The sequence below is a fragment of the Phocoena sinus genome, chromosome 16, assembly GCF_008692025.1.
Source record: "Phocoena sinus isolate mPhoSin1 chromosome 16, mPhoSin1.pri, whole genome shotgun sequence".
Classification (NCBI taxonomy): Eukaryota; Metazoa; Chordata; class Mammalia; order Artiodactyla; family Phocoenidae; genus Phocoena; species Phocoena sinus.
Genome location: NC_045778.1, coordinates 48,113,231 through 48,138,748, shown reverse-complemented (window position 1 = coordinate 48,138,748; position 25,518 = coordinate 48,113,231). Strand labels below are relative to the sequence as shown.

The 25,518-nt window shown below is 45.5% G+C and overlaps 1 protein-coding gene across 3 annotated transcripts in view; it reads left to right on the top strand.

Moving 5' to 3' along the window:
* Positions 1-25,518, top strand: part of LIPA (lipase A, lysosomal acid type) — a 97,409-nt gene that overhangs the window by 68,282 nt on the left and 3,609 nt on the right. For all 3 annotated transcript variants that reach the window (XM_032607378.1, XM_032607376.1, XM_032607377.1), the window contains exons 4-8: positions 13,746-13,944; positions 15,057-15,166; positions 16,721-16,857; positions 19,823-19,969; positions 20,852-20,923. In XM_032607378.1, coding sequence (XP_032463269.1) covers positions 13,746-13,944; positions 15,057-15,166; positions 16,721-16,857; positions 19,823-19,969; positions 20,852-20,923 — 665 coding nt within the window. The remainder of the gene's footprint in view (positions 1-13,745; positions 13,945-15,056; positions 15,167-16,720; positions 16,858-19,822; positions 19,970-20,851; positions 20,924-25,518) is intronic.

Genomic DNA, 25,518 nt, shown 5'->3' with positions numbered 1-25,518 from the left:
TAAAAAATGCAGGGAACCACAGTAAAAACATGCTTAGAGAATGTGCCTCCTCTTCTTTTTCTATATCCACCTCTAGGCTTCTCTTTCCTACAGCAATTAAAGCATATAGTGCCAGATGCCCTATGGTATGTATCTCAGCCACTGCAGGTGAAGGTGCTATGCCCTGGGAAGTGAGCATCCTTTTTTTTTTGCGGTACACAGGCCTCTCACTGTTGTGGCCTCTCCCGTTGTGGAGCACAGGCTCAGGACGCGCAGGCTCAGCGGCCACAGCTCACGGGCCCAGCCGCTCCGCGGCATGTGGGATCTTCCTGGACCGGGACACGAACCCGTGTCCCCTGTATCGACAGGCAGACTCTCAACCACTGCGCCACCAGGGAAGCCCGAGCATCCTTTTGATTTGCTCTCAGGTGGTAGGAAGAAGAATCAGGAGAATTCCGCCTGCCCCTAAGTACTTCTGTGCTTTCTCCTCTGTAGGCCTTGGATTCTTCATCTGTAAAAACAGTCGATTGGCTGGGATGATCTCTAAGTTCCCCATTAGTCTTTATCACTCTCTGGTTCTACGGGTTATATTCTATATTCATTCATTTATTGGCAGGGGTGTGTGGATTGGGGCAGTGGATACCCTTGGTTTTCAGAATGGGGAACAGACTGAATGCACTCTAAACTAAGTCTGGTGATAGCATTAAGTCCCCACCCTTTTCCTCTGTTCTGCAGAGGCCTCCCTGTAGAGGATCAGTGGTATGTATATAACACCTGCTGTGAGCTAAGCTCAGAGGTGAGTTTCGGAGGAAATCTGTGACGAGTGACTTAGTTATCTAAAGGAATTTGTGATTCTCCTGAAAACTACATAGGTGTTTCTCTGATGGTTTGCATTTCCATGGTCCAAGGCAGAGCGCGGAGCTGAGGCTCTGCACTGTCCTTCACTCCCATTCAGGAGCAGTGCTGTCAGTGGTACTAATTTGGCTTATTTAAGCCAGATAGACAAAAAGAATACACACAATCCTTCACACCCAACATGGAACCCAGCTCATCCATGCCCCTTCCTCTCCTGACTTCCCCCTCTATTAATCACACCCTTGTCCTCCTGGACCTAGACCAGAAACTGCATAGTCACTCTTGACTCCCATCCTGGAGGAGCTGTCAGGTCCTCTCTAGGCTCCCCTGTTATATGGCTTCAGTTCAGCTCTTTCTTCTCTTCGCCAGGCCACCATCGTACCTTATGCTCTTGTGACCATTTACTTGGCCATCTGAAATAAGCTTAGAACCTGAGAGAGAGAAAGAATTTCAAAACAGGAATAGGGAAATTCAGTCTGCTTATCTTTTAAGAAATTAATGCTTTTAAGAAAATAATGCCATACATTTGTACCATTTATAAGTCATTACAAGATACATTAAAACATTATTCATTTATCAAGGATGAAGTGAAGCTATTCCTCTTACCCTTCTTAATGTAGTTTTTCTCAGTTTTTGTGTTCTTCTGTGATGCTGTAACCTTACCCCTGGGTTCAGGGGTGCTAACAAAGGCATTCTTGTCTGTGGATAGTTGCTAAGTTGGAGTTTCTGTGAGGGGGCTAGAGCTGGGGATCTCCTATTCTGCCATCTTGCCGATGTCACCTCCGCTATTTATTTATAGGTACCACATTCCTTGTGGAACCTTAGTTTAAAGCTGTGTGGTGAGGGCTTCCCTGGTGGCGCAGTGGTTGAGAGTCCGCCTGCCGATGCAGGGGACACAGGTTCGTGCCCCGGTCTGGGAAGATCCCACATTGCTGCCGAGCGGCTGGGCCCGTGCGCCATGGCCACTGAGCCTGCGCGTCCGGAGCCTGTGCTCTGCAACGGGAGAGGCCACAGCGGTGAGAGGCCCGCGTACCGCAGGAAAAAAGAAAAAAAAAGCTGTGTGGTGAGCATCTTTCAGTCCTGTCTCAGTGACCCCCTCTGATTGTATGTAGAGCCTCACTTGGGGATCACTGGAAGTCTTTTATGATCACAGGACTTGGCCACATGGCTCCTCTACCCATGCCAACTGCTCTCCTTTCTGCCAACCTCCCTGTTCTCATCCGTCTTATGTAGTTTTGCAGGATTAAGCTTCGTAGAGCCCAGGTGTAATTATATGATATTGCCACTCAGCAATCTTCATGAGCCTCATAAATGAAGATAACACCATTCCTTAGTATTTTGTCCTAGCTGTTGTCTTTACTGTTCACCTTCATTTTATACAGCAGTGGACCTTTGAAGTTCACCATGGATATGTGCAAGAACTTCATGATTCCTCAAACTAGTGATCACAGTTATGGGCTCTGATGTCTACGGTGACTTCCTCTGTAGAATGGGATAGAATACCTCTTTCACAAGGTTTATGAGGAGTGCTTGAGAACCACTGGTTGCCAGCTGTGTTTACCCATCATCTAAGAAACATTTATCATTTATCAACTGCACAGGTTTAAATTGGCACCATAGCCAGATTGCAAATGGTATAACTGAAGTTGTATCTGTGATAAGTATCAAAGAACTGCTCTCTCACATGCTGAAATCCAAATGAGTTATTTCCCTTTTGCTAAATTCTCCCTAGGCCTCAGCTGGTGACACAACCCTCTGGATTGGTGTTCACTCTGCCCACCATCTTTATTTCTATGCGTTCCTAAAAACATTTTTTTTTTCTGTCCTTCCAGCCCCACCCAGCTTAACTGCCAACTCTCCATGCTGCTTGAGCATGAAGGAGACACACTTCCTCCAAACTCCCAGATGCCTTGCTAACACCCCTCCTGAGGTGTTTTTCTTCCTCTGCTTCGGGGTTAACTCACGTGTGTACTTCTCTCTCCCCGCCATCCCTCCCTGCAGCCACTCTTTGAAGGCAGAGGCTGTGTCTTTGTCACCTCTGTGTTCCTCACAGCCAGCAGTACCAGGTTCCCCGCGTGGGTGGCCTAATTAAGAGATATATCGGGCAGTCTTCAGAATTGGGATTCTGAAGTGCATGAAGGCAATGGATCCTCTCTCTAGTAAAATAAAATAGACACTTGTGCACACACAGATTTTGTATTAAGATGCAGAGGGTGTGTGGACTCAGTAAAGAATCCCCTGATTTATTTTTATTTAAAAAAATTGTCTTTATTGAAGTAGAGTTGATTTGCAGTGTTGTGCCAGTCTCTGCTGTACAGCACAGTGACTCAGTTATACACATATAGACATTCTTTTTTCATATTCTTTTCCATTATGGTTTATCACAAGATACTGAATATAGTTCCCTGTGCTCTACAGTAGGTCCTTGTTGTTTATCCATTCTAAATGTAATAGTTTGCATCTGCCAACCCCAAAGTCCCAGTCCATCCCTCTCCCTCCCCTTCTCCCCCTTGCCAACCACAAGTCTGTTCTCTATGTCTATGAGTCTGTTTCTGTTTTGTAGACAGGTTCATTTGTGCCATATTTTAGGTTCCACATATAAGTGATATCATATGGTATTTGTCTTTCTCTTTCTGACTTACTTCACTTAGTATGATAATCTCTAGTTGCATCCATGTTGCTGCAAATGGCATTATTTCATTCTTTTTTATTCCATTGTACATATGTACCACGTCTTCTTTATCCATTCATCTGTCGATGGACATTTAGGTTGTTTCCACGTTTTGGCTATTGTGAACAGTGCCGCTATGAACATAGGGGTGCATGTATCTTTTTGAATTATAGTTTTGTCCGGGTATATTCCCAGGAGTGGGATTGCTGGGTCATATGGTAATTCTATTTTTAGTTTTCTGAGGAACCTCCATACTGTTTTCCATAATGGCTCTACCAATTTACACTCCCACCAAGAGTGTAGGAGGGTTCCCTTTTCTCCACACCCTCTCCAGCACTTGTTATTTGTAGACTTTTTAATGATGGGCATTCTGACTGGTGTGAGGTGGTACCTCATTGTGGTTTTGACTTGCATTTCTCTAATAATTAGCGATGTTGAGCATCTTTTCATGTGCCTACTGGCCATCTGTATGTCTTCTTTGGAGAAATGTCTTACTAAGGTCTTCTGCCCATTTTTCGATTGGGTTGTTTGTTTTTTTGTTGTTGAGCTGTATGAGCTGTTTGTATATTTTGGAGATTAAGCCTTTGTCTATTGCATCATTTGCAAATATTCTCTCCCATTCCGTAGGTTGTCTTTTCATTTTTTTATGGTTTCCTTTGCTGTGCAAAAGCTTGTAAGTTTGATTAGGTCCCATTTGTTTATTTTTGTTTTTAATTCTATTGCCTTGGGAGACTGACGTAAGAAAACAGTGGTACAATTTATGTCAGAGAATGTTTTGCCTATGCTCTCTTCTAGGAGTTTTATGGTGTCATGTCTTGTGTTTAAGTCTTTAAGCCATTTTGAGTTTATTTTTGTGTATGGTGTGAGGATGTGTTCTAACTTCATCGATTTACATGCAGCTGTCCAGCTGCCCAATACCACTTGCTGAAGAGACTGTCTTTTTCCCATTTTATAATCTTGCCTCCTTTGTCAAAGATTAATTGACCATACGTGTGTGGGTTTATTTTTGGGCTCTCTATTCTGTTCCATTGATCCATATGTCTGTTTTTGTACCAATACCACACTGTTTTAAAGAATCCCCTGATTTAGGCAATTCTTTGTCTGGTCAGACCTCTACTAATTAGGAAGCTTGAAATGTGTATTTAGAAAACTGTTAGTGACCTGTGGAGTGTATGTGGGCTGTTTCTCAATGTTAAGCAAACTTCTCTATCAAGTGTTGAGCTACCCCTACTTTGCACTACCTCCAATAAGGGAATTGAAATTCAGAAATTCACCCTTTATAGGGAAGTGGTTATATTTTAATCTGCTCAGCCTTATTTCAGAAAGTCACGGGATGCTGGCACTAGAAGGATCTCAGAGTCCTGCCTGGGCCGGCAGTTTGGAGAACTTGCATTTTTTTTTTTTGCGGTACGCGGGCCTCTCACTGTTGTGGCCCCTCCCATTGTGGAGCACAGGCTCCGGACACTCAGGCTCAGCGGCCATGGCTCACAGGCCCAGCCGCTCCGTAGCATGTGGGATCTTCCCAGACCAGGGCACGAACCCGTGTCCCCTGCATCGGCAGGCGGACTCTCAACCACTACGCCACCAGAGAAGCCCGAACTTGCATTTTTAACATAACTCTCTAGTGGATTCCAAAGGAAAATCCTTGGGTTTGGGAACCCAGGTTCTAGAGCAACACTCTCATTTTACTGGGCGTGACTGTTAGGTTCAAAGAGGGAAGGGGATTTGCTTTAGGTCAAAAGTTAGTGGCCCAGCCAGTTTGACTCCGGGTTCAGTGTTCTTTGAACTGGAGTGTGCGGCCTTATGTAGTAAGTATTGAGCAACTTGATCCTATGATAGTCAGCGTATTTATTTTAGTTGGTTAAAACAAAGAAATAGAGAAAGGCCTTGCCTAAAATACATAAAATAGCAACAGTAACAGCGAGGCCGACTTACTTCTGCCTAACTAGGAAATAAACTGTAAAATAAAGCAATCATCAAAAAAAACACCAACCGTGGAACATTTATGTCTGAAAAGCAGTATGTGTCTGATGGTCTGGTGAGTGAAGTGCATTCTGGAGTGTGAGTAATTGCCTTCGTGCAGAAACAGGGTTTTTGAACTTTGCCGTGGGGTTGCCCGTTGAACTTTTTGAGTCATAATTGAAAATTCACAACGTGGCTTGTGAGTTAGGTTTCGCGGGGGAAAGACCATCAGGCTATGGTTTAAAAAAAAAAACCTCTGTTTTGATTATACGTTTTAGGTTTCTGACCAATTTCTGGGTTTTCTGTTCTTCCCTTGTACGTGGTTCCTAAGGAAACCATTTCCTAAACGCAGTGCTCTAACAAGCTAAACAGAGGCCTTGATCAGCTGGGATGTAATTCCCCTCCTCCCAGTGGCACTGGACAGACGTAGGGCCATTAGTCAGTGCCCGGGCTTATTGACTCTAGCTCCCTGAGCTCACTCCCAGGCTCACTTGGACCTTGATGGCACACCGGGCAGGGGACTGTATTCAGACCCTCTGCGTAACAGAGCGTCACGAGGCAGCATCAGCTGCACAGCACAGCTGTCTCGTATTGGCAGGTTGGAGCTGGGGCTAAGAGTCAGAGTGGAAAGGAAGAGAGCGCTGTGCCCGGCACCCCTCCCTCCTCCAGTACTCCCTCCCTGCCTGCTGCCTAACCTCGATGTCGCTTCAGCGAGGAGTTCCCCAGCTCTCACACCTGCTCAGGCTGACCCCTGGCCACGTATTCTCATAGCTCTTTGTGTGTTTCCTTCATAGCAGTTAAGACAGGTAAGACAATAAATAATAGCGTATTCTGTCAGGGGTGATGCTTATAACCTCGGTCCTCCCTGCTAGACCATGAGCTCTCGGAGGGCCCAAACCTTTTCTGATTACTCGATAATCTCTCCGGCCCAAGGCTTCAGTCTACCTGCTTCTACAGTCCTGGTCTTCCTGGGGACTGGGTTGACCAAAGCATCCGCACTTTCTAATGTTCCCTGCCCAAGAGCACGTTGAATTAAGGATCTTCCTGAGCTCAGAGTCACCGTACCTCTGTTTGAAGGCAGGCTGTGGTAGCAGAGAAGGGCAGGGGAAGCAGAAAGGCAGTTTGGCATGGAGATAACAAGCACTTTGGTGTCACGTAATCACATGGTTCCCGGTTCCACCATATACTAATTGTATTTACATCCTTGGGCAAATCATTTCTTTTTTCTATGCCTCAGGGTCCCTGTCTGTAACATAGGAAGGATAACATAAATGGCGTGGTGTCATCCTGGGTACACAGTAAACTAATTAAGGCAGTGCCCTGGAAAGCGCACATGGTATATGTGGGGTGGGTATCTCTGTGTGTGTGAATATGTGCTGTTGGGTGTTTTTTAATTTCTTTCCTTCCTTTATTCCTTCATTATTGCTTTTATTCATCAAATTTGCCTGGAGCAAGCACCACGTGGCAGACTCAGCATTGGGTGCCACGGAGGCTGCAGTGAATGAGACGGACCGATTGCTGCCTTCTTGTTGCTTAGCGATCAAAGTGACCACCACTGCGGCTGGTGGGGCGAATGGCATTCTGAGGTTGGGGTGTTTTTCTTCCCTGCTCTGTGATCACGGCACTATTGTGTTTCCTTCTGCCGAGGGTCACCCCCTTTCCAGCAGGGTGACTATGAAATGTGAATGCAGTGATCTGGGCAGTGGCAAGGTCTGCATGCCTTTCTGAACGCTTCCTGTTGTGGGCCATGTGCTGCACTCTGTGAACTGTCACATGACTTGTCACACAGCTCTTGGATGTAAGGCCTCTTATTACCCCCTGTTACAGAGGAGGAAACCAAGGTTACAGAGGTTAATTAACTTGCTTATTATAAAGTAGCTGGTGGTTGGTAGTAAAGGCAGGATTCCCATGGCTTGTGATGGCATGTCTGCCCCTTGGGCTCTTAGCACTGCAGCAATGTCTCTGATCAAGGGACAGCGTGCAAAGTGCTTGATTTAGATAACCTGCGTACCAGCTTCCATTGCTTAAGTTCCTGGTGATGAGTGCTTTGGAGATAAGCCTCTCCTTATTTCTCCCTCCAGTGAATATAAGGTGTTGTGGCCAAGCCTTCCCACTAATGTTATTTGTTGACAGTGTTTTGTGCTGTCTTTGAGGCCAATTCTTCAAATTAGAATTAGACTACAAAAATTCACCCAGTCGTCCCCTGTTGTGGATAAATAAAAGTCTGCTCTTGATTATTCTGGAGTAGGAGGCCCTAGAACTACCTTTAGGGGCCTCTTGGATGCCGGACCCGGGATCTTCACGTCTGGTTGGCCTCTTCTCTGGGCCAGCCTGGTGCAGCAGAGGACTGGACATGCTCCCCTTTTAATGAATCCACTTTGAACACAGCTATGGATGGGCTACATCAGAAGAGCTGAGGGAGCTTGCTGAAAATAAATATTTCCAGGCTCTGTCTCTGGACTTCCTGATTCCCTAAATCAGGACCAAGGGCAGAAATGTGCATGAAGTGCCCCCAGATGATTTTGATATGTAGCCACTTTTAGGAAATAGTGCTTGGCTTGATTTGAAGTGGCCACGTACAAACGGAATATTTATAAGCACTCCCCCTGTCCCCTACCTCTTTATTTTTGAATGAAGTTTTCTTCAGAGTAGTGGTTACAAGCAAGGACTTTAGAATGTGGCTGACTTGGGTTTCAGTTCTGGCTCACTGCTTAGGTGATTGTTTCAGAGCAGGTTACCTAACCTCTCTCTCCAGGCATCATCTGTAACGTGGGGGTGGATCTTAACAGCTCTCTTTGCAACAGTGTAATCCATGTGAAACGTGGTGCGTGATAGGTAGCTGTTACTGATGAATAGTAATAATAACACAAATCCACCAGATGCCACAGTGCTGCCTAGAGTTTGTCTTAAGTAGTCAGGGCAGATTCAGGAAGTCCCCAGGGCCCTGGCTCTTTGGGTGATCGACAACCTATCTTTGGCGTGGTTGAACCAGCCCTTGGACTTTGGCTTTGTCCAATCCCATGGATGGCTGCAGGGAGGTCTAAAGTGAGGGGTGATCCCGACTTTGCATTACTCAGTATGGGGTGCCAGGGATGCGTGTGCACCATAAGCCAGGTCCTTGATGCCATTTTGTCTAGAACCTGCCTTTGCAGAAGGAGATGGGGGGCCCTTATGCCACTTACAGCCCGTCTTCTAAGCTTTTCTAGAAGATTTTAGGTCATGCAGGCTCCTGCCAAACTAGCAAGCAGCCAGGTCTCTCTCTTCTTCAGGCCCAGGAGACATCCTGCCCGCCTCTGAGTCCTGGTTTGGGATTGGTGGCTGTGCAACTCTGCACAGGTTACTTAGCCACACTGTGCCTCAGAGTCCTTATCTGAAAAATGGGGGTGAAAACTCGTCCCCAACTGTATTAGTTTCCTACTGCTGGTGTAACAAACTACCACAAACTTAGTGGCTGAAAACAGCATAAATTTATTACCTTACTCTTCTGGAGGCCAGAAGTCCTAAGATCAAGGTGTTCGTAGGGCTGCCTTTTGGAGGCACTTGGGGAAGATCCATTCACTTGCCTTTTCCAGCATCTGGACGCTGCCCGCATTCCTCGGCTTCTGGCCCCATCCTCCATCTTCAAAGCCAGTAGGGTAGCATTTTCCAGTCTCTCTCTGACTCTGACCCTCTTAGAAGGAGCCTTGTGATTACGCTGGGCACACCGGATAATCCCGGATGCTACCCCATCTCAAGATCCTTAATCACGTCTGCCAAGTTCCTTTTGCCATTAGCCTTTTCTCGGCTAAAGAATGCCACTTCATGTTGTCTTTCTTCACAGAGCTTGCGTTCTAGTAATGATTTATTACATTTGTACATTTATTATTATTGTGAGTCACTATTACTTATCAGCCATTGTACCATCCCCACTTTAGAAAAGGACATCGATACTCCAGAGAGATTGAGTAAATTCTAAAGGGTTACATATCCAGTAAGAACCAAAGTCTGTTTCATGCCAACGCGCTGATCTTTGTGATCTCCTCCTCTCTTCCTCCTTCTTTTGGTTCTTTGTTGGACCTCAGCTGATTTCTCACACCATTTTTGAGCAAGTTGGAGGCCTGTCCAGACACTGCCCTGGTAGAGAAGGCCAGTGCTTGGGAGGTAGGAGGAACTTCCCCGTGCACCCGGTCATCTTCCTCTTGTGAGGCTGTGGGCTCAGCAGATTCATTTTTGGAGGCTGAGTAATCCCCTCCTGGCTTCCACCCATGTTTGGCCCCATCAGGCAGGCAGCGCCGTGGCGGCCTGTCACCGGGCTGCATTTCTTTGCTGGCTCTGTGCTAACTACGTAGGTGACTGTGAAGAATTCACTTGCCCTCTCTGAGCCAAGGTACTTTTAGGCCTTTCCCTCAGCCCCCAGCCCTCGTACAGCCAGTTTGGACAAGCTAATTGCAGGGCACAGCAGGAAAGGCAGCCCTTGTCCTGACCTGTTGGTTTGTTACTCAAAGACAGACCAGGCTGCAGGTGCTGGAGTGTGTGGGCTAGGCTGGTCCTTGGAAGAATTGCCTGAGAGGGCAAGGTTGCATATCGTGGCCTGGCCTCCTGTTCTCTGTCTCCTCCATCCATCTACTAGAGATTCCTTTCTTCCAAGCACTTGGTCCAACTCCCTCCAAAATAGCTTTCTGTCTTTGGCTTGTCATTCCCTGAGGGCCTCTGTATGTTGTGGAATGACTCTCTGTTGTTAGCCTTTCCCATAGCTGTACGTTGTAGAATGACTCTCTGTTGTTAGCCTTTCCCGTAGCAAAACCGCTAAGAGCATGGACCCTAGCATTAGACTTATGTAGATTAGAATCCCAGCTCCCCCACTTTTTAGCTCTTATCCAATCTTGTGCAAATGACTTGACTTCTGTTAGCCACAATTTCTTGTTCTGTTAAATGGAGATAGTACTAACTTCATAGGATTTTCAGCACAGTGCCTTAGAGCACAGGGGTGCATAATAATATAGCTAGTTGTTAATTCAATCGGCTTCTCTCAGCAGGATGAAAAGAAATCTGATTAAAGTAATTCACTGGAAGGTGTGAATGGCAGTAGGTTTAACCCTCCTAGAGAGAAACTTCTTTTTCCTGCAAATCCTTAAATCCTTGATTGGTGGCAGGATGGGAAAGATGACATAATGCCTTCCTTTCTCCCCACTCCCCCCCTCTTAGGAGCAGGTGGGAGAAGCTGGCAGACATGTGGGTAGGCCCGTCACAGTGCCCTTGTCTATTCTGCTGCCCTTTTGCATTCGCTAAGTGCCAGAGGGAAGGGACAAGCAGTTTAGCACCCATTTTCCATCCCAGGATGGGTTTTGTTAATATTTTCTCTTTGTTCGTGGCCCATCATGTCTAATGGAATCACGGGCATGGGAAACCCAGTGGATTGTATCCTCTGCAGCTTCCTCCTTAGAGGCCCCTTTTGTTCTGGGAGGAAAGGGAGCTGGCCACACCTGCAAGGATGTGCACCCCTGAAAGAAGTCCTTCATATCCCCTCTATGCCCAGGTCAGACAAGGCACCATGCCCTACCAGCGGTTCCCCAAGCTGCCTGTGCATCAGACTCCTGTAGGGAGCGTTTACATTTTACAGTACACTCTGGGGTCCCATCTGGCTGAAGCCTGGGATGCAGTGCCAGTTCTCTGCCAATCCAGGCTGCCGTTTCTTCACCCGAACCCTTTGTGGGGCAGTCTGTCTCTTACTTAAGAACCGGCTCGAATATTACTCCCCTGGCTGAGTACTTTTCTCTTTCCTCTGGGCTTTCCTGCGTGGTGGTCTGACCTTTTCCACACTGGGCTAGAAGGTAATCGTGTGTCTGTCTCCTTCACTAGAATGGAGCTCCGTTGGGGAGGGAGCATGGCTTACTCACTTTTGTGTCCCTGAATCTAACACAGTGACTAACACATGGTAGGTACCAGGACAGGTTTATACAAGATGTAACGTGTGTTTTGAATCACTCGATTTCTTTTAACTTCTAGTGCACTGCTTATTATACAGTAGAATTCTCAGTAAAAACTCTTCAGATGAATGAGTAGGACACAGCTGAGAGGCCTGAGGTTGCCGAGGTGCCATTTCTCAGCCATGTGCCTTTCCATGCCAGCCCCTTTCCTCCCCTCCTGGCATTTCCCACGAGAAAGCCGTGGGGTCTGCCATATGCTTTGCAGCTCTTGGCCCGGATCCTCCAGATTTGAAAACACCTGGCTTTTCAAGAACAGATTCACTATTTTCTTCCTACCTGGTGCCATCTTTTCTATCTGTTCATTGAGCTTTCATATTCAGCTTGAAGTGAGGGATGGGGGAATCCCAACAAACAAGAAGAGAATTAGAAAAACAAGTGACTTCGATCCGCTCCCTTCCCCCGTGACAGGTGTCTTAACAAATCACTGAGTTTTCTCCACCACCCCCTCCCCCGACACACACTGGATGGCTTTGCTGTCACCCTGGGGTCTGCATGGTCTCGTGCGCACGCGCGCGTGCGTGTGTGTGTGTGTGTGTGTGTAGGTGTGTTCTCTTTGTCCTTGTGCAGTTACTTTCATTTTGTAGGTACCCAGCTGATTGTGGCATGGAGTTAATGGATGTCCACAGATTACCCTTTAATGTAAACAGTTTATTTAAATTCCAAAGTAATTAAACATATTTTCTTTGTTTCTTTTTCTATTAAACAGAGACTCTTTATAACCTGGATTGCGGTAGTGGTTGTTTTAGGCAAAGCCAAGTCCATGGAAGTTCAATGTACAGGGAAAATATAGGAACTTTGGGAAACCCTTCAATGGAGTGTAGGGCGAGGGGTCTGGGAATGTTTTAAGCCTCGTGCAGGGGTGAATGGTAGGTACGGGCTGCAGTGGGGGTGTTTGCAGGTATTGTTGGAAGCCCCTCAGCCACCATAATTAGCACACGTGCATGGTGGGCACATGCCTGAGTTGGCCGCCTGCACTTTCCTGGGCTTTACGCTCACCTCCTGGGAAAGTGTCAGTGGCTCCTAATTGCCTGTGGGAATCCAGAAGTTATTTGTTGGTGATGCTTAAAGAGTTTCCTGGTATATCTTCAACTTGCCAACTCCTAAATTTCTCCCTTGAAGCCTTCTGTGGGGTTAGGGAGGGAAGTGCAGAGAGATTTCAGGGGAATTTGAAATATTCCCCATCAGGAAAAGGTAGGCAGAGAAAAACAAATACTGTGTGCTAACACATATGTATGGCATCTAAAAAAAAAAATGGTTCTGAAGAACCTAGGGGCAGGGCAGGAATAAAGATGCAGATGTAGAGAATGGACTTGAGGACATGGGGAGGGGGAAGGGTAAGCTGGGACAAAGTGAGAGAGTGGCACGGACATATATACACTCCCAAATGTAAAACAGATAGCTAGTGGGAAGCAGCCACCTAGCACAGGGAGATCAGCTCCGTGCTTTGTGACCACCTAGATGGGTGGGATAGGGAGGGTGGGAGGGAGATGCAAGAGGGAGGGGATGTGGGGATATATGTATACGTATAGCTGAAACTAACTTTGTGATACAGCAGAAAGTAACACGACATTGTAAAGCAATTATACTCCAATAAAGATGTTAAAGAAAAAAAAAAAGAAAGAAAAGGTAGGCAGCTGACTCCTGGTCCCTGAAAACTGGCACCTGACCCCCCTTCCAGCTCAGTCCTGGCCTGGCTGCCCCACTCTCTATCCTGCTCTCCCCTCCTCGGTTCTCCCACCCCCACTGAAACCCGTCCTCCTTTCTCAGGACTCTGCCCTGTGAAGTTGGCTGCACAGCCTCAGGTTTCACTAAGTGTCTGAAGAGGCACAGGTTGGAACCAGCACAAGGAATCTGGCCCCCATTGTGCTCTCCTTCTGCCTCGCTCTAACTCTCCTTTCCCCAGCAGGGGCCACCGCAGTGCCCACGCTCCTTCTCTCTGACTGGTGACCAGCAGCAGTGCCTCTTGGAACAAGGCAGTCCTGCCCCACTGCTCCCCATATGTAGCCGAGGTCTTTTCTTGCTTAGCCTGATTTCCTGGTCTTTTAAGGTCCAGTCGTCTTCCTCATGGCCCAGCCCCAGAGCACCTTGGGTGCGTGAGAAGTGTCTTAATGTGCCCAAGGAAAACGTACAGCTCCCAAGCGCCCTTCACACAAGTACATATAGTACAGTTACCACGGAATGGTAATGCTACCTCAGTCTTGTTTCTGTTTCATTATTTGCTTTGTGATCTTTTGTGACTTTTCTGATTAGCAAGATACCATGTTTGTTTTGAAGCTTAGTGCTGCTAACTCCTAAACATGATTGCTTTCCAGGTCCCAAACCAGTTGTGTTCCTGCAGCATGGCTTGCTGGCAGATTCCAGTAACTGGGTCACAAACCTGCCCAACACCAGCCTGGGCTTCATTCTGGCAGACGCGGGTTTTGATGTGTGGATGGGGAACAGCAGGGGAAACACCTGGTCTCGGAAACACAAGACCCTCTCCATAGACCAAGATGAGTTCTGGGCCTTCAGGTATCTTTGAATTGATTATGACGGGGGGGTCTTTTTCCTTGGTACTCTCAACATAGACACTGGGGAGGACAGGAAACTCAGGATCATATGATGGGAAACTAATGGTTTATGAAAGGTTTTATGCCTTGTTAGGAATTTAATAAGTAGCAGTAAGGCAAATTATAAATAAATGATTACATTTATGGGTTACATTCAATAAGGGATTTTTAGTTATTTTGACATTCCTGGTGGTGCGGGTGTCGCTGTGTAAATTGTGTACCATACCCTTCTCCCTTCCTCCGTAAACACGTCCTGCAAGTATCCACTCCTCTTATTTCTAGAAGTTCTCTTCTCTCTCTTACTTCTGGCTCTACCAGTTGATCACTGCATGATATTAGGCATGTGACATAAGCCCTGTGTCTGTTGCCTTTTTGTAAAGTGGGGATAATAAATACCTTTCTCATAAGGTCACTGGGGGCTTAAGGGAGAGGACACAAGGAAAGAGGCTGGCACAGAGCCTGGCAGAGCGCAAGTGGTGGTTACAGTCAGTACACATGCGTACAGGTTCAGGGCTGCGTCTCTGTACCAGGCATTAGAGAAAGTCAGCACCATGACTCCTTCAGGCTTGCTTCCCCATTTGTAAAACCAGAACCTACCCGAGGCCGTGAAGCACAGGAATGAGAGCTTTTACCAAAGGCATCTCCAAGAATATACTTGTTGTTACACTATTTGTAACAGCGAGAAATTGGAAACTACCAAATGCCCATCAGCAGTGAGTGAACAAATAAAGTGTCATGTATTTACACAATGACCAGCCGACAGCTGTATGTGACGGCAAAGATGAAGTCGGATGCAGAATGATACACGCTGTTTGATCCCATTCATAGAAAAGTTCCCAAATGGATCAAACTAATTTATGGTTTAAGAAAGGAGGATAGTGGTTATTTTGGGGAGGCATGGTTAGCAAGGAGCCCAGGGAGGCTTCTGCAGTGCTGGTAATGTTCAGTTCCCTGTGCTCGGGGCTGGTTTCCCCAGCTGTGTTCAGTTGGTGATAACTCATCAAGCAGCACACTTGTATGCTGTTGTGCTTGCATGCAATGTCTCAATGAAAAATTTCCTTTTTTGGATTACAGTTACGATGAGATGGCAAATTATGACCTACCAGCTTCAATTAGCTTCATTCTGAATAAAACTGGCCAAGAACAAGTGTATTATGTGGGTCATTCTCAAGGCACCACGATAGGTATGTATAAAATAAAGATGGGAGGTTGATATAATGTTTTATTACTGTTTGTTCCTTCTTAAAAGTGAAATATAAAAGAAATAATGTTCAGATAGAGTTTTGTGTTTGTTTTTTAATGCCAGGCAGAAATAATGAATAGGGCAAAGAATTTTGGTAATATTGAGTCTTCTCTGGAAATTCAGACAAACATAAATAGATGAACATGGTGTATGGTTCCCTTGATTGAAGGAATCAGTGTAAACCACAGCCTATTACATATTTTCCTAGTTAAGTGATATGGGAATGTGAGAGAGTAGAAAACAGGAAGTTGTATAAGTGCAGAGACTTTTATAAAGAAAACAAGGAAATACACTGATTTTTTAAAGTGAAGTGGAATAAAGCTAGCTCCAAGGATGCCATAGTACACTTTATTTACAAATAATTTTGTAAAGTCATATATATTTTTAATTTATGCTGATGATAAAAGTATTATGTGTTCATTGTAAACAGAAACAGAAAATTTAGCAAAGTTTTAAAAAAATAAAAATTGCCAGGAGTTCTCTGGTGGCCTAGTGGTTAGGACTTTGAGCTTTCACTGCCTCGTCCTGGATTCAATCCCTGGTCGGGCAATGAGATCCTTCAAGCCACGCATCGTGGCCTACCCGCCCCCCCCCCGCCCCGCCGCCAAAAAAAAAATGCTCGTAATTCGAGCAAACAAGAGTTCCTCTGATTAGGTACCAGAGACCTGTCCCATAATTTATTTAATTCCCCTGTTGGCGTTTCCTATGACTCATATCTTTGTGTTCCTATCACACAATCTTCTTAGAATACATTCCTAGAAGACAACTGTGACGTGAAAGGTATGAATGCTTTGAAGTGTCTCCCTATACGTAGTTAAGCTGCCTTGCCCTCACTACCACTCCTCTTTGTCACCTCGAGAGGCTTCAAGCAACAAGTAACATGGACGTAATTGCCCTCCTTATTAATGGACTTAAGTATTTTCTGCATCTATATTCGTTCTTCCATGACCTGTCCATTGGTGTCCTTTGCCCCACTGCTTTCAAAATTGACATTCTGGGGCCAAGTTTAAGGCAAGAAGTGACCTGAGAGGAAGCTAAAAGATATTTTGAAGCTAGAGGATTCTAAATATGTAAGTTCCTTTCGAGTCCTTGGCGACTGCGTTGAGCACCTTCGTACATCATTCTTGGTGATGGAGGGGGGGCAGTAGGGGATGGACACAGTGGGGTGGAGCTGTTAGGAATAGTCTTCGATTCCCTGGCTTACATCATTAAAGGAACGGGAAACATCTGATTCTAGCAACCCGGATTTCTTCCAGTGCATATGTAGGCTGAAAATCAAAACAAGCACTTAGCAAAACTTGATTTACTGGTTTAATCAAATTCAGTGTTTGTGCACATAGGAGTTCAGAGACCCTCGTTTCAGGAGTTTTGCCTCCTGGCATTGCTTGCACAGGTCTCAGATTGCCACTAGAAGGCGACACGCATGCCTGCCCTTGCCTTTTCAGAGAAAAGTCCCAGAAGATGGAATTCTCTTATTTTCCTTTTGTTCCCACAGGTTTCATAGCATTTTCACGGATCCCGGAGCTGGCCAAAAAGATTAAAATGTTTTTTGCCCTGGCTCCCGTGACCTCAGCCCAGTTCGCTACTAGCCCTCTAGTTAAATTAGGACGATTTTCAGATCTTCTCATTAAGGTACTTGGATTCCCCCCACCTCCACTCCCTTCTCTCACAGATTTCCTTTTTGGTTCTGAAGAATTGGCCTATAGAGGAAGAAGGTGTGTCTTCCTCCCCTGTGTTTTGCTATCAGTGGAACAGTGGGTTTTCCTCTCTCCGTGGTTTTTCTTTCCCCTTTCACCCCTACTTCCAGATCCGGGGGAGCCAGGGAAGGTGTCCTTAACTCCACACTGGAACTCCCTGTTCTCATGGCTAACACGTCAGTGCAAATCCCCACCCACCTTACAAGGAGAGCATAGCTTAAACCTTAAACCTCCCTGAAGTTGCCCTTTATTCCATAGGGTGGGTCTGTGCCTAGGAGTAGGCAGCAGATGGGAGACAGGCGATGTGCTATTCCACATGCCCAACCCTGACCACACTGAGGGTGATCTATTATATTTTATTATATGGCCCCTAAGCAGAGGCTAGTAACTTCATCGGAGCTCAGTGTGTGAACCCTCCAGGATTTGCTCAAGGAGGAAGCAGGTTTTTTTTGTTTTCTTTGTTTTTGTGCGGTACGCGGGCCTCTCACTGTTGTGGCCTGTCCCATTGCGGAGCACAGGCTCCGGACGCGCAGGCTCAGTGGCCATGGCTCACGGGCCCAGCCACTCCGCGGCATGTGGGATCTTCCCGGACCAGGGCACGAACCTGTGTCCCCTGCATCAGCAGGCAGACTCTCAACCACTGCGCCACCAGGGAAGCCCAGGAAGCAGTTTTTATGAGGAGTTGAGAGCCAGCTAAGGCCAGATGGTCTGTTACGCACGCACTATCTATGTTTTATGTATGATAGGTGTGTACACACACATATGAAATCCTATACAGAAATATATACTTACACATGTCTCTTGGCCATTTAAGAAGTATGTTCACAGGACATATAGACTATACTCTGACCTCAGAATCTGACTCTCACCTAAGATGGGATTCTCTGTACCAGTGATCAGACAGGCAGGTAAGATGTGGGCCCGTTATAACCACATGTATTTTAAATACCTTGGATAACAGAACCTTCGATTTTCATTATAAACAATTCAGAGATTACAAATAAAGTACCCTTCAACTACCAAGGCTTCTCCTAGCACCTTCCTCAGAATTAAGCACCGTGCTCAGCCTGGGGTCTTTTCCTATAGACCTTGTGTGTGAATTTGTATACCTATATAGGTCCAGAGAGAAATGTATTGTTTTGTTTCAGTGTAGACAGTATCCAACTATGTAACTTGAGTACCTTGATAAAGACCCTATTTCCAAATAATATCACATGCTGAGATACAGGGAATTAGGACTTCAACATATCTTTTTCGGGAGGGACACAATTCAACCCATAAAACCGCCTTTGTAGGCATTTGAATTTTTCACTCTGCTTGTCCCTCCAGAGGGTAGGCATCAACGAAAGGGTAAATTATAAGGAGACAAATTTGGGTTCACTATAAAGAAGATCTTTTTCCTATTTCCTATTACACATGTACACGACGATCTGCCTTGAGGGCATAATGATTGCCCCAGGAATACTTGAGCACAGGTCCAGGGGCCATTGGTCAGGTCTGATGTACACCAGGAGTCAGCACATGTTTTCTGTTAAAGGTCCAGATAATAAATATTTTTGGCTTTGTGGGTCATATGGTTTCTGTTTCAACTACTGAACTCTGCCTTTGTCTTTTTTTTTTTTTTTGGCTGCGATGGGTCTCCGTTGCTGTGCGTGGGCTTTCTCTAGTTGCGGTGAGCGGGGACTATTTTTCGTTGCGGTGCCCGGGCTTTTCACCGCGGTGGCTTCTCTTGTTGCGGAGCACGGGCTGTAGGCGCGTGGCTTCAGTAGTTGTGGCACATGTGCTCAGTAGTTGTGGCTCGCGGGCCCTAGAGCATGTGGGCTTCAGTAGTTGTGGTGCACAGGCTTAGTTGCTCCGTGGCATGTGGGATCTTCCCGGACCAGGGCTCGAACCCATGTCCCCTGCATTGGCAGGTGGATTCTTTTTTTTTTTTTTTTTTTTTTTTTAATGCGTTACGCGGGCCTCTCACTGCTGTGGCCTCTCCCGTTGCGGAGGACAGGCTCCGGACGCGCAGGCTCAGCGGCCATGGCCCACGGGCCCAGCCGCTCCGCGGCACGTGGGATCCTCCCAGACCGGGGCACGAACCCGTGTCCCCTGCATCGGCAGGCGGACTCTCAACCACTGCGCCACCAGGGAAGCCCGGCAGGTGGATTCTTAATAACTGTGCCACCAGGGAAGTTCTCTGCCTTTGTCTTGTGAAAACAGTCAGAGACAATGTGTATAGAGAAAAGCATGGCCGTGTTCCAGTAAACTTTATAAAAACAGGCAGTGCTGGCAGAGGAGGCATGGGGATTTATTGTTCAAATGGGTACAGAGTTTCAGTCTGAGATGTTGAAAGAGTTCTGGAGATGGATGGATAGTAGTGATGGTTGCAGAACAATGTGAATGTACTAATGCTGCTGATCTGAACACTTAAAAATGGTTAAAATGGTAAATTTTGTATTAAGTATTAAAAAACCCCAAAAGGCAGTGGGCAGGATTTGGCCCACTGGCCAATAGCATCGGATCAGATGTATGTGTCCTAAGCAGACACATTGCTGACCGACCACAGTTTCAACTCTTTCTCAGAAGTCACTAGCAATCCATCAAAGTCAGATGAAACTTTGGGGATGGCCCTGGGATCAGGGATCATTCAGGCCCCCTCCCACTGTAAAAGTCTTCTGTGGACCTATGTGATTTTTTGCCTTCTTTTTTTCGTTTGAGACTTTAAATACACATCTGTAATATCTGCTATTGCCTTAGTAAACGTATCACACAGGTGTCCTAGTTTGAATGCCCACTGGTTGCCATTTCTCTTCTGAGGCCATCCGTGGACACGGTTGGCATGTGTCTGCTTGTGAGGTGGGACGTGGAGGCCATACACCAGAAGGAAATGCTGAGATATTCTTTTTATTTTGCAGGACTTATTTGGCGTTAAAGAATTTCTTCCCCAGAGTACGTTTGTGAAGTGGCTGAGTACACATGTTTGTACTCATGTCATTCTGGAGGAGCTTTGCGGAAATGTCTTTTTTGTTATGTGTGGATTTAATGAGAGAAATTTAAATATGGTATGTATGTTTACAATAACACTTTCTTTAAACTGTCAGTGATTTTATTTTATCTGTGAATGTGCTTCTTTGTGTTGGAGGGTGTGGGAGAGGCAGGAATGACCTCATTAGAGCTCTAAAGGCTCTTTCATTTAACGGGTATAAGAATCAACCTTGGCAGGTACCTGGAACACCATTTGCAGCTAACCTCAGGCCAGCCGTTGTCAGCTTCCTACATTGTACCTATGCAGAAACTATGGAATGAGGGAGATCGGTCATCATTTAAATTGCAATATTTATATTTATTATAGTGATCTTTTTCTTCAAAATAATTACTATAAATGTGTTTAAATTTGGAATGGCCATTTGTACACACACACAGGCACATACCCACCCATGTATATATACATTTATTTATTTATTTTATAAAATGTAAACCCTTGGCCAGCAATGTGCTGGTGTTTCTAAATACATTCGTAGTTTGTCATGTTGTATTTTGAAAACAGGTCTTAAAATTCTGGAACGAAGGCTCTAGGGAATTTTTAAAGGATGTTAATTTTTCTTGTTTCTGATGAATAAAAGCAAGGTATGATTGTTATATAAAATTTTGGAAATTCAGAAAAATAAGAAGAAAATAGAAATGAGCAGTAATCTCAACCAATACAGCCCCACGGTTACCATGTTGCTGTATGTCCTTCATGTGTATTCTGTGTGTGTATGTGTGGTTATTCATATTTTTACAGGACGTATTTGTAGTCAAAGAACTTTTTTTCCTGCTCTTAATCTCACGTATTTGAGATTGTGGCTCTGTAGTTTTTAATGCTTCAAGGTGCAAACTGTGTTTATTATCAATGCCTCCTTCAGGCTGTTTTCATTCTTTATTTCCACATGTTTATTTTGCAGTCTAGAGTGGCTGTGTATGGCACACACTCTCCTGCCGGAACTTCTGTGCAAAATATGTTACACTGGAGCCAGGTACGCATTCCAGGAGTACAGTGGGGGGTTTGTGGAACATCGGCCTTAGAAAGTTCTGTGCATTCCATGAAGCAAATAGAAAGGTAGTCTGCTTACACATCTGAGCTGCTTTCCTTCCTGAGTCCTGGGCTCCCGTCACTATCTTTATGTCGCTTGTGTTATCCTCCCTGGGGCAGGCTGTACTACGGTGTGAGTTCACCAAACAGCTATTGGGGTTGACTTGTTTGTTCTTTTCTTCCCCCTCCCCTCTGTCAGTTTTTCACTGAGTCCCAGATTTATTTTATTTCTGTGTTGCTCCAGAAAGCAAGATTTTAGAGCAGCTTTGGAGATAGAAGCTGCTATTTCAGCATTAACCTATGAACATTGTATGCCTGAAACATCAGTGGAGAAACAGAGCTAAATCAGTCAAGGATATAAGTAAGAGACACTAAATTTTAAAATAGAGTTTTGAGTGTATGATCACACATCACGAAAGTATGCATGTTCATTCTACAAAATTTATAAATTACATACGAGTATAATAATAAAAATTCTCATAAGGTGAAAAATAAAATTGTTCTGTAATCCCACACAGAGATAGAGAATGTGTACCAGGGATATAAAATGTCTCTGCATTCTACTCCGTATCTCTTGCTGCGTATCATTTCAGAAAGAAGTGGTTAAGGATATAGATAGAAATCATAATTGTAGAAATAGATTGTTTACTTTTCTTCTTACTCTTTTATAGCTGTTTTTTTTCACCTGACAATATGTCAGGGACTTTTTCTACCTCAGGACATGTTTTTGTATAATTTTTCCCCCAAAATTCTTTTTAAATATGAAATAACTCACCATTTAAGCGTCAAACCAAGATGCAGTGAGTGCCTTGGGCAGCAATCTTCAAACGACTGGCAGTCACTGCCTGTATCACAATCATGTGAGTTGCCTTTAAAAGTACACTTTTTAATATAATATTATTTTTAAAAAGTAAGGGATATTGGGTTTGTGGTAGAGCTGTTGGATTAGCTACAATCCAGGCTTTTAAACACAAAGCCTCCTGTGTCCCATCCCTAGAGATTCTAATTCATTTGGACTGCAGTGTGTATACCTTTATTTTTTTTAAACATCTTTGTCGAGGTATAAGTGACCTACAATATTTGAAGTGTACAAGGTAGTATGTTTTGCCATAGATATACACCTGCAAAGCCATCACCACAATCAAACCAGTGAACGTATCTGTCACCCCCAGAAGCCCCCTTGATGGGAGAGCCCCTCCACCCTCTCCCATCTGCAGCGACCCATCTGCTTTCTGTCACTGTAGGTTACTTTGAATTTTCCAGAGTTTTGTCTAAATATAATCATACAGTATATATTTGTTTTTGTCTGGCTTCTCTCAGCATCATTATTTTGAGATTCACCCAAGTTGTCATGTGCATCAGTACTTCATTTCTTTCTGGTGCTGAGTGGTGAGAATTTATATTTTTAAAAAATTCTGCCCATTATATTCTTCTGCCCAACTGGATTTGGGAACCTCTGACCCGGGACATCACTGGTATCCTTCCTCAGTTGTCCCAGGAACGTTGTCAGTTGCGAGTGCTATCAGTTACCTCTCCTTGGGCTTATCCCTATGGAACCAGGCAGGACCTGGCCTGAGGCTTTTAGCCCCGTAGTGACTGTAAGGCCTAGTGTTAAGCGTCAGGGACTCAGTACCAGAGTTTGGCCTAGAAGAGGGGCATCTGGAAGGCAGGTAGCTCACGACGTGCTGAGGAGCACACCTTTACCTCTGAAGGGATGTCCCGAAACCTTCAGGAGTCCTCATGTTCACCCCCAAGCATCCACTCAGTCCCCTACTTTTCTCCCCAGGCACTTCTCCATCTAGAGCCGCTTGTTTTCTCTGTATGCCCTGCCATCAGAAGAGCCTTATCTTTCTGAGCATTTTTACCCTCTTACCTAATGGACATTTTTCAGTAAGGTCCAGTTTCTGTCACCTCAAAAGTCAGTGCTCCCCTGTGTGGAGGACGACTGAGCCGAGCTGGAGGCTGATGCTGAGCGGCCCACGCTGGCAGCCCCATGCCTCAGCAGAGCACAGGTGACCGCCAGCCCTAGCCTTTCAGGTACCCTTGGGAATGTGGTGGCCAAAGCTGTCAGACTACCCTGTTGCATGTCACAGCACGGTAGTCCTCCAGCCTTTTGTGCTGCAGGCCCGCACTGGCGTTGGGTTTGCCTAGAGCTCTTGGATTGGCTGCAATCCAGGCTCCTGCTCTTGTTCCAGCCCTTTTTTTTTTTGTGGTACGCAGGCCTCTCACTGTTGTGGCCTCTCCCGTTGCGGAGCACAGGCTCCGGGCGTGCAGGCTCAGCGGCCACGGCTCACGGGCCCAGCCGCTCCGTGGCATGTGGGATCTTCCCGGACCAGGGCACGAACCCGCGTCCCCTGCATCGGCAGACGGACTCTCAACCACTGTGCCACCAGGGAAGCCCATTCCAGCCCTTTTGTCAAGCAGCTGACTGGTCAGGGGCTGCTGGCTGTGGATCGGAGCACCGCTCTCAGGCCCAGTGGTGACCACGTGGCTTTAGGTCCTCACTGCATTGCAATGTGCACCACGAACGTTTCTGAAGGCCAGATTCCCTGCAGAAGTCAGCCCTGCCCTTTGTTCTTGTGCTCCCTGTGTCATCCCTTTGTTAAGAAAATGGTTGCTTTGTGCAGCTGTTTCATAGGATCTTCTTGACTCTCCCTCCTCTGGGCTGTTGGCCAAGGGCTGCCAGCCAGGGACTGCCACTCTCTGCCTACGCAGGACGTGCTGGGGCAGCAGCCCTGGTCCCTGCTGGGAGAGGCTTCCACTGAGGGTGTGCGGGGCCTGAATCCTGGCAGGCTTGAGGGCTACAATTCAGATGTGAAGTTGGGAGGTTTCCGTGGCAGGAGTTTGGGGGTGCCCTTAAAGGCCATTCTATTCATAGTAAATTTTGAAATGGATCTTTTGTATAAGTAATCAGCATTCAGTTCTCGAAGTTCTAAAACCTAGTTCTTCACTGTATTTTTTTAATTTAGCTTACAAATCATCTTCTTCTCTTTATAAGCCTCACACGTTTCAGAGACCCTCCGGAATCTCTAGCCCCCTTGCCAGCTATGCCCAGAGCCCAGCTACTTGCTCCTGTTTGAAGAAGGCCGGTCCTAACATATCTTTACAGAGCTGTTCAGAATTACTTAGGGTGCTATAAAAAAATACAGTTTCTTGGGTCTACCCAAGACTTGTTGAGAATCAGAATTCCTGAGGGTATGGCTCTGGGATCTGCATTTTAATAAGCACCTTGTAAGATCTGATGTTCTCTATTGTTTGAATCCTGCTGCTTAAAAAAAAAAAATGCAAAATATACGTTAGCTAGGCTCTCCAAAACACTGTAAGAGACACTTAGTAAAATTTTTGTTATACATATATGTTCATTATGAAATTTTGAAAATATGTGAGTACAAGAAGAAAATACATTACCTGTATGTCTACCACCAGGGATAACTACGATTAGTATTTGCGTATTATAGGGGAGGTAAAATTTTTCCTTTACTCTCTTCGGGTTTCTGACTGGGACTGACATAGGACAAATTAACTGGAGAAAAGCATGTGGATTTCATTTACGTGTACATGGGAGCCCTCACAAAAATGAAGACCCAAAGAAGTAACTAGGCCTAAGTGCTTAGATACTAGGTTGAACAAAGGGTAGCAGTTTTAGAAAAGTAACTAAAATATATGGGGAGACTTACAAGACATGAGAGTTATTTTCACAAGGTCTTTTTGTATAATTTCTGTCAGCCTCCTCTTTTAGACTCTGGTGATGAGCACGTTTCTTCCTCCTGGTATAGGGAGGGCTTCTTTCACATGGGAGTTTTGTGTTCTCCTTTTAGAAAGAAAAAGGAAGGTCAGCGTCCTCTTCACATCTTCTGTTTCTCAAGTGCCTTTAACTCAAAATAGTCATTATGCCAAAGCGGCATATTTTGGGGTGGCATGTCCTGAACGCTTACACTGTAATCTTATCATTTTTTTGGTATAATTGTTTCCATTACAGAAGGAGGATTATGCTACATGCACTTTTTAATAATTTTATTTTTTATTTGATTAAACAGCATTGTATTTCTGAGGTGCAGGCTAAGTTGCTGTATCAAAGACCCTAAAATGCAGCATCTAAATAAATAGTTTCCTTCCTCAGAATCCAGTCCAGACATCAGTGGCACACAGTCGTGGAGGAGTTGTGACTGCTGTGGGAAGTCATGCAGTGACCCCGTCCCCTCTGCACTATAGCTTGGCCATCTCTGGGGCGCTGGCCTCTTCTGCCTGGTTGAAACTGGGTCACGTTCATGGCAGTTCCAGCCCCCAGGAAGAAGGCACATGAGGGATATGGTTCCTACCCTGGCAGCCATGTGCTTAGCAAAAACTTTAGAAATGTTATTACTGAAAGGAAGAAGGCAGGAATGGGTATTGGGGGGCAAATAGCAGCCTCTGCCTTAATCAGAAATGCTTTTCCAGGTCAATAACTACACTTAAAAATATTTGTAACTGAGGACAACTTTTTATTGTTCGAATTTATTATTATTATTATTACTATGATAGGGTTTTTGGCAATGAAAC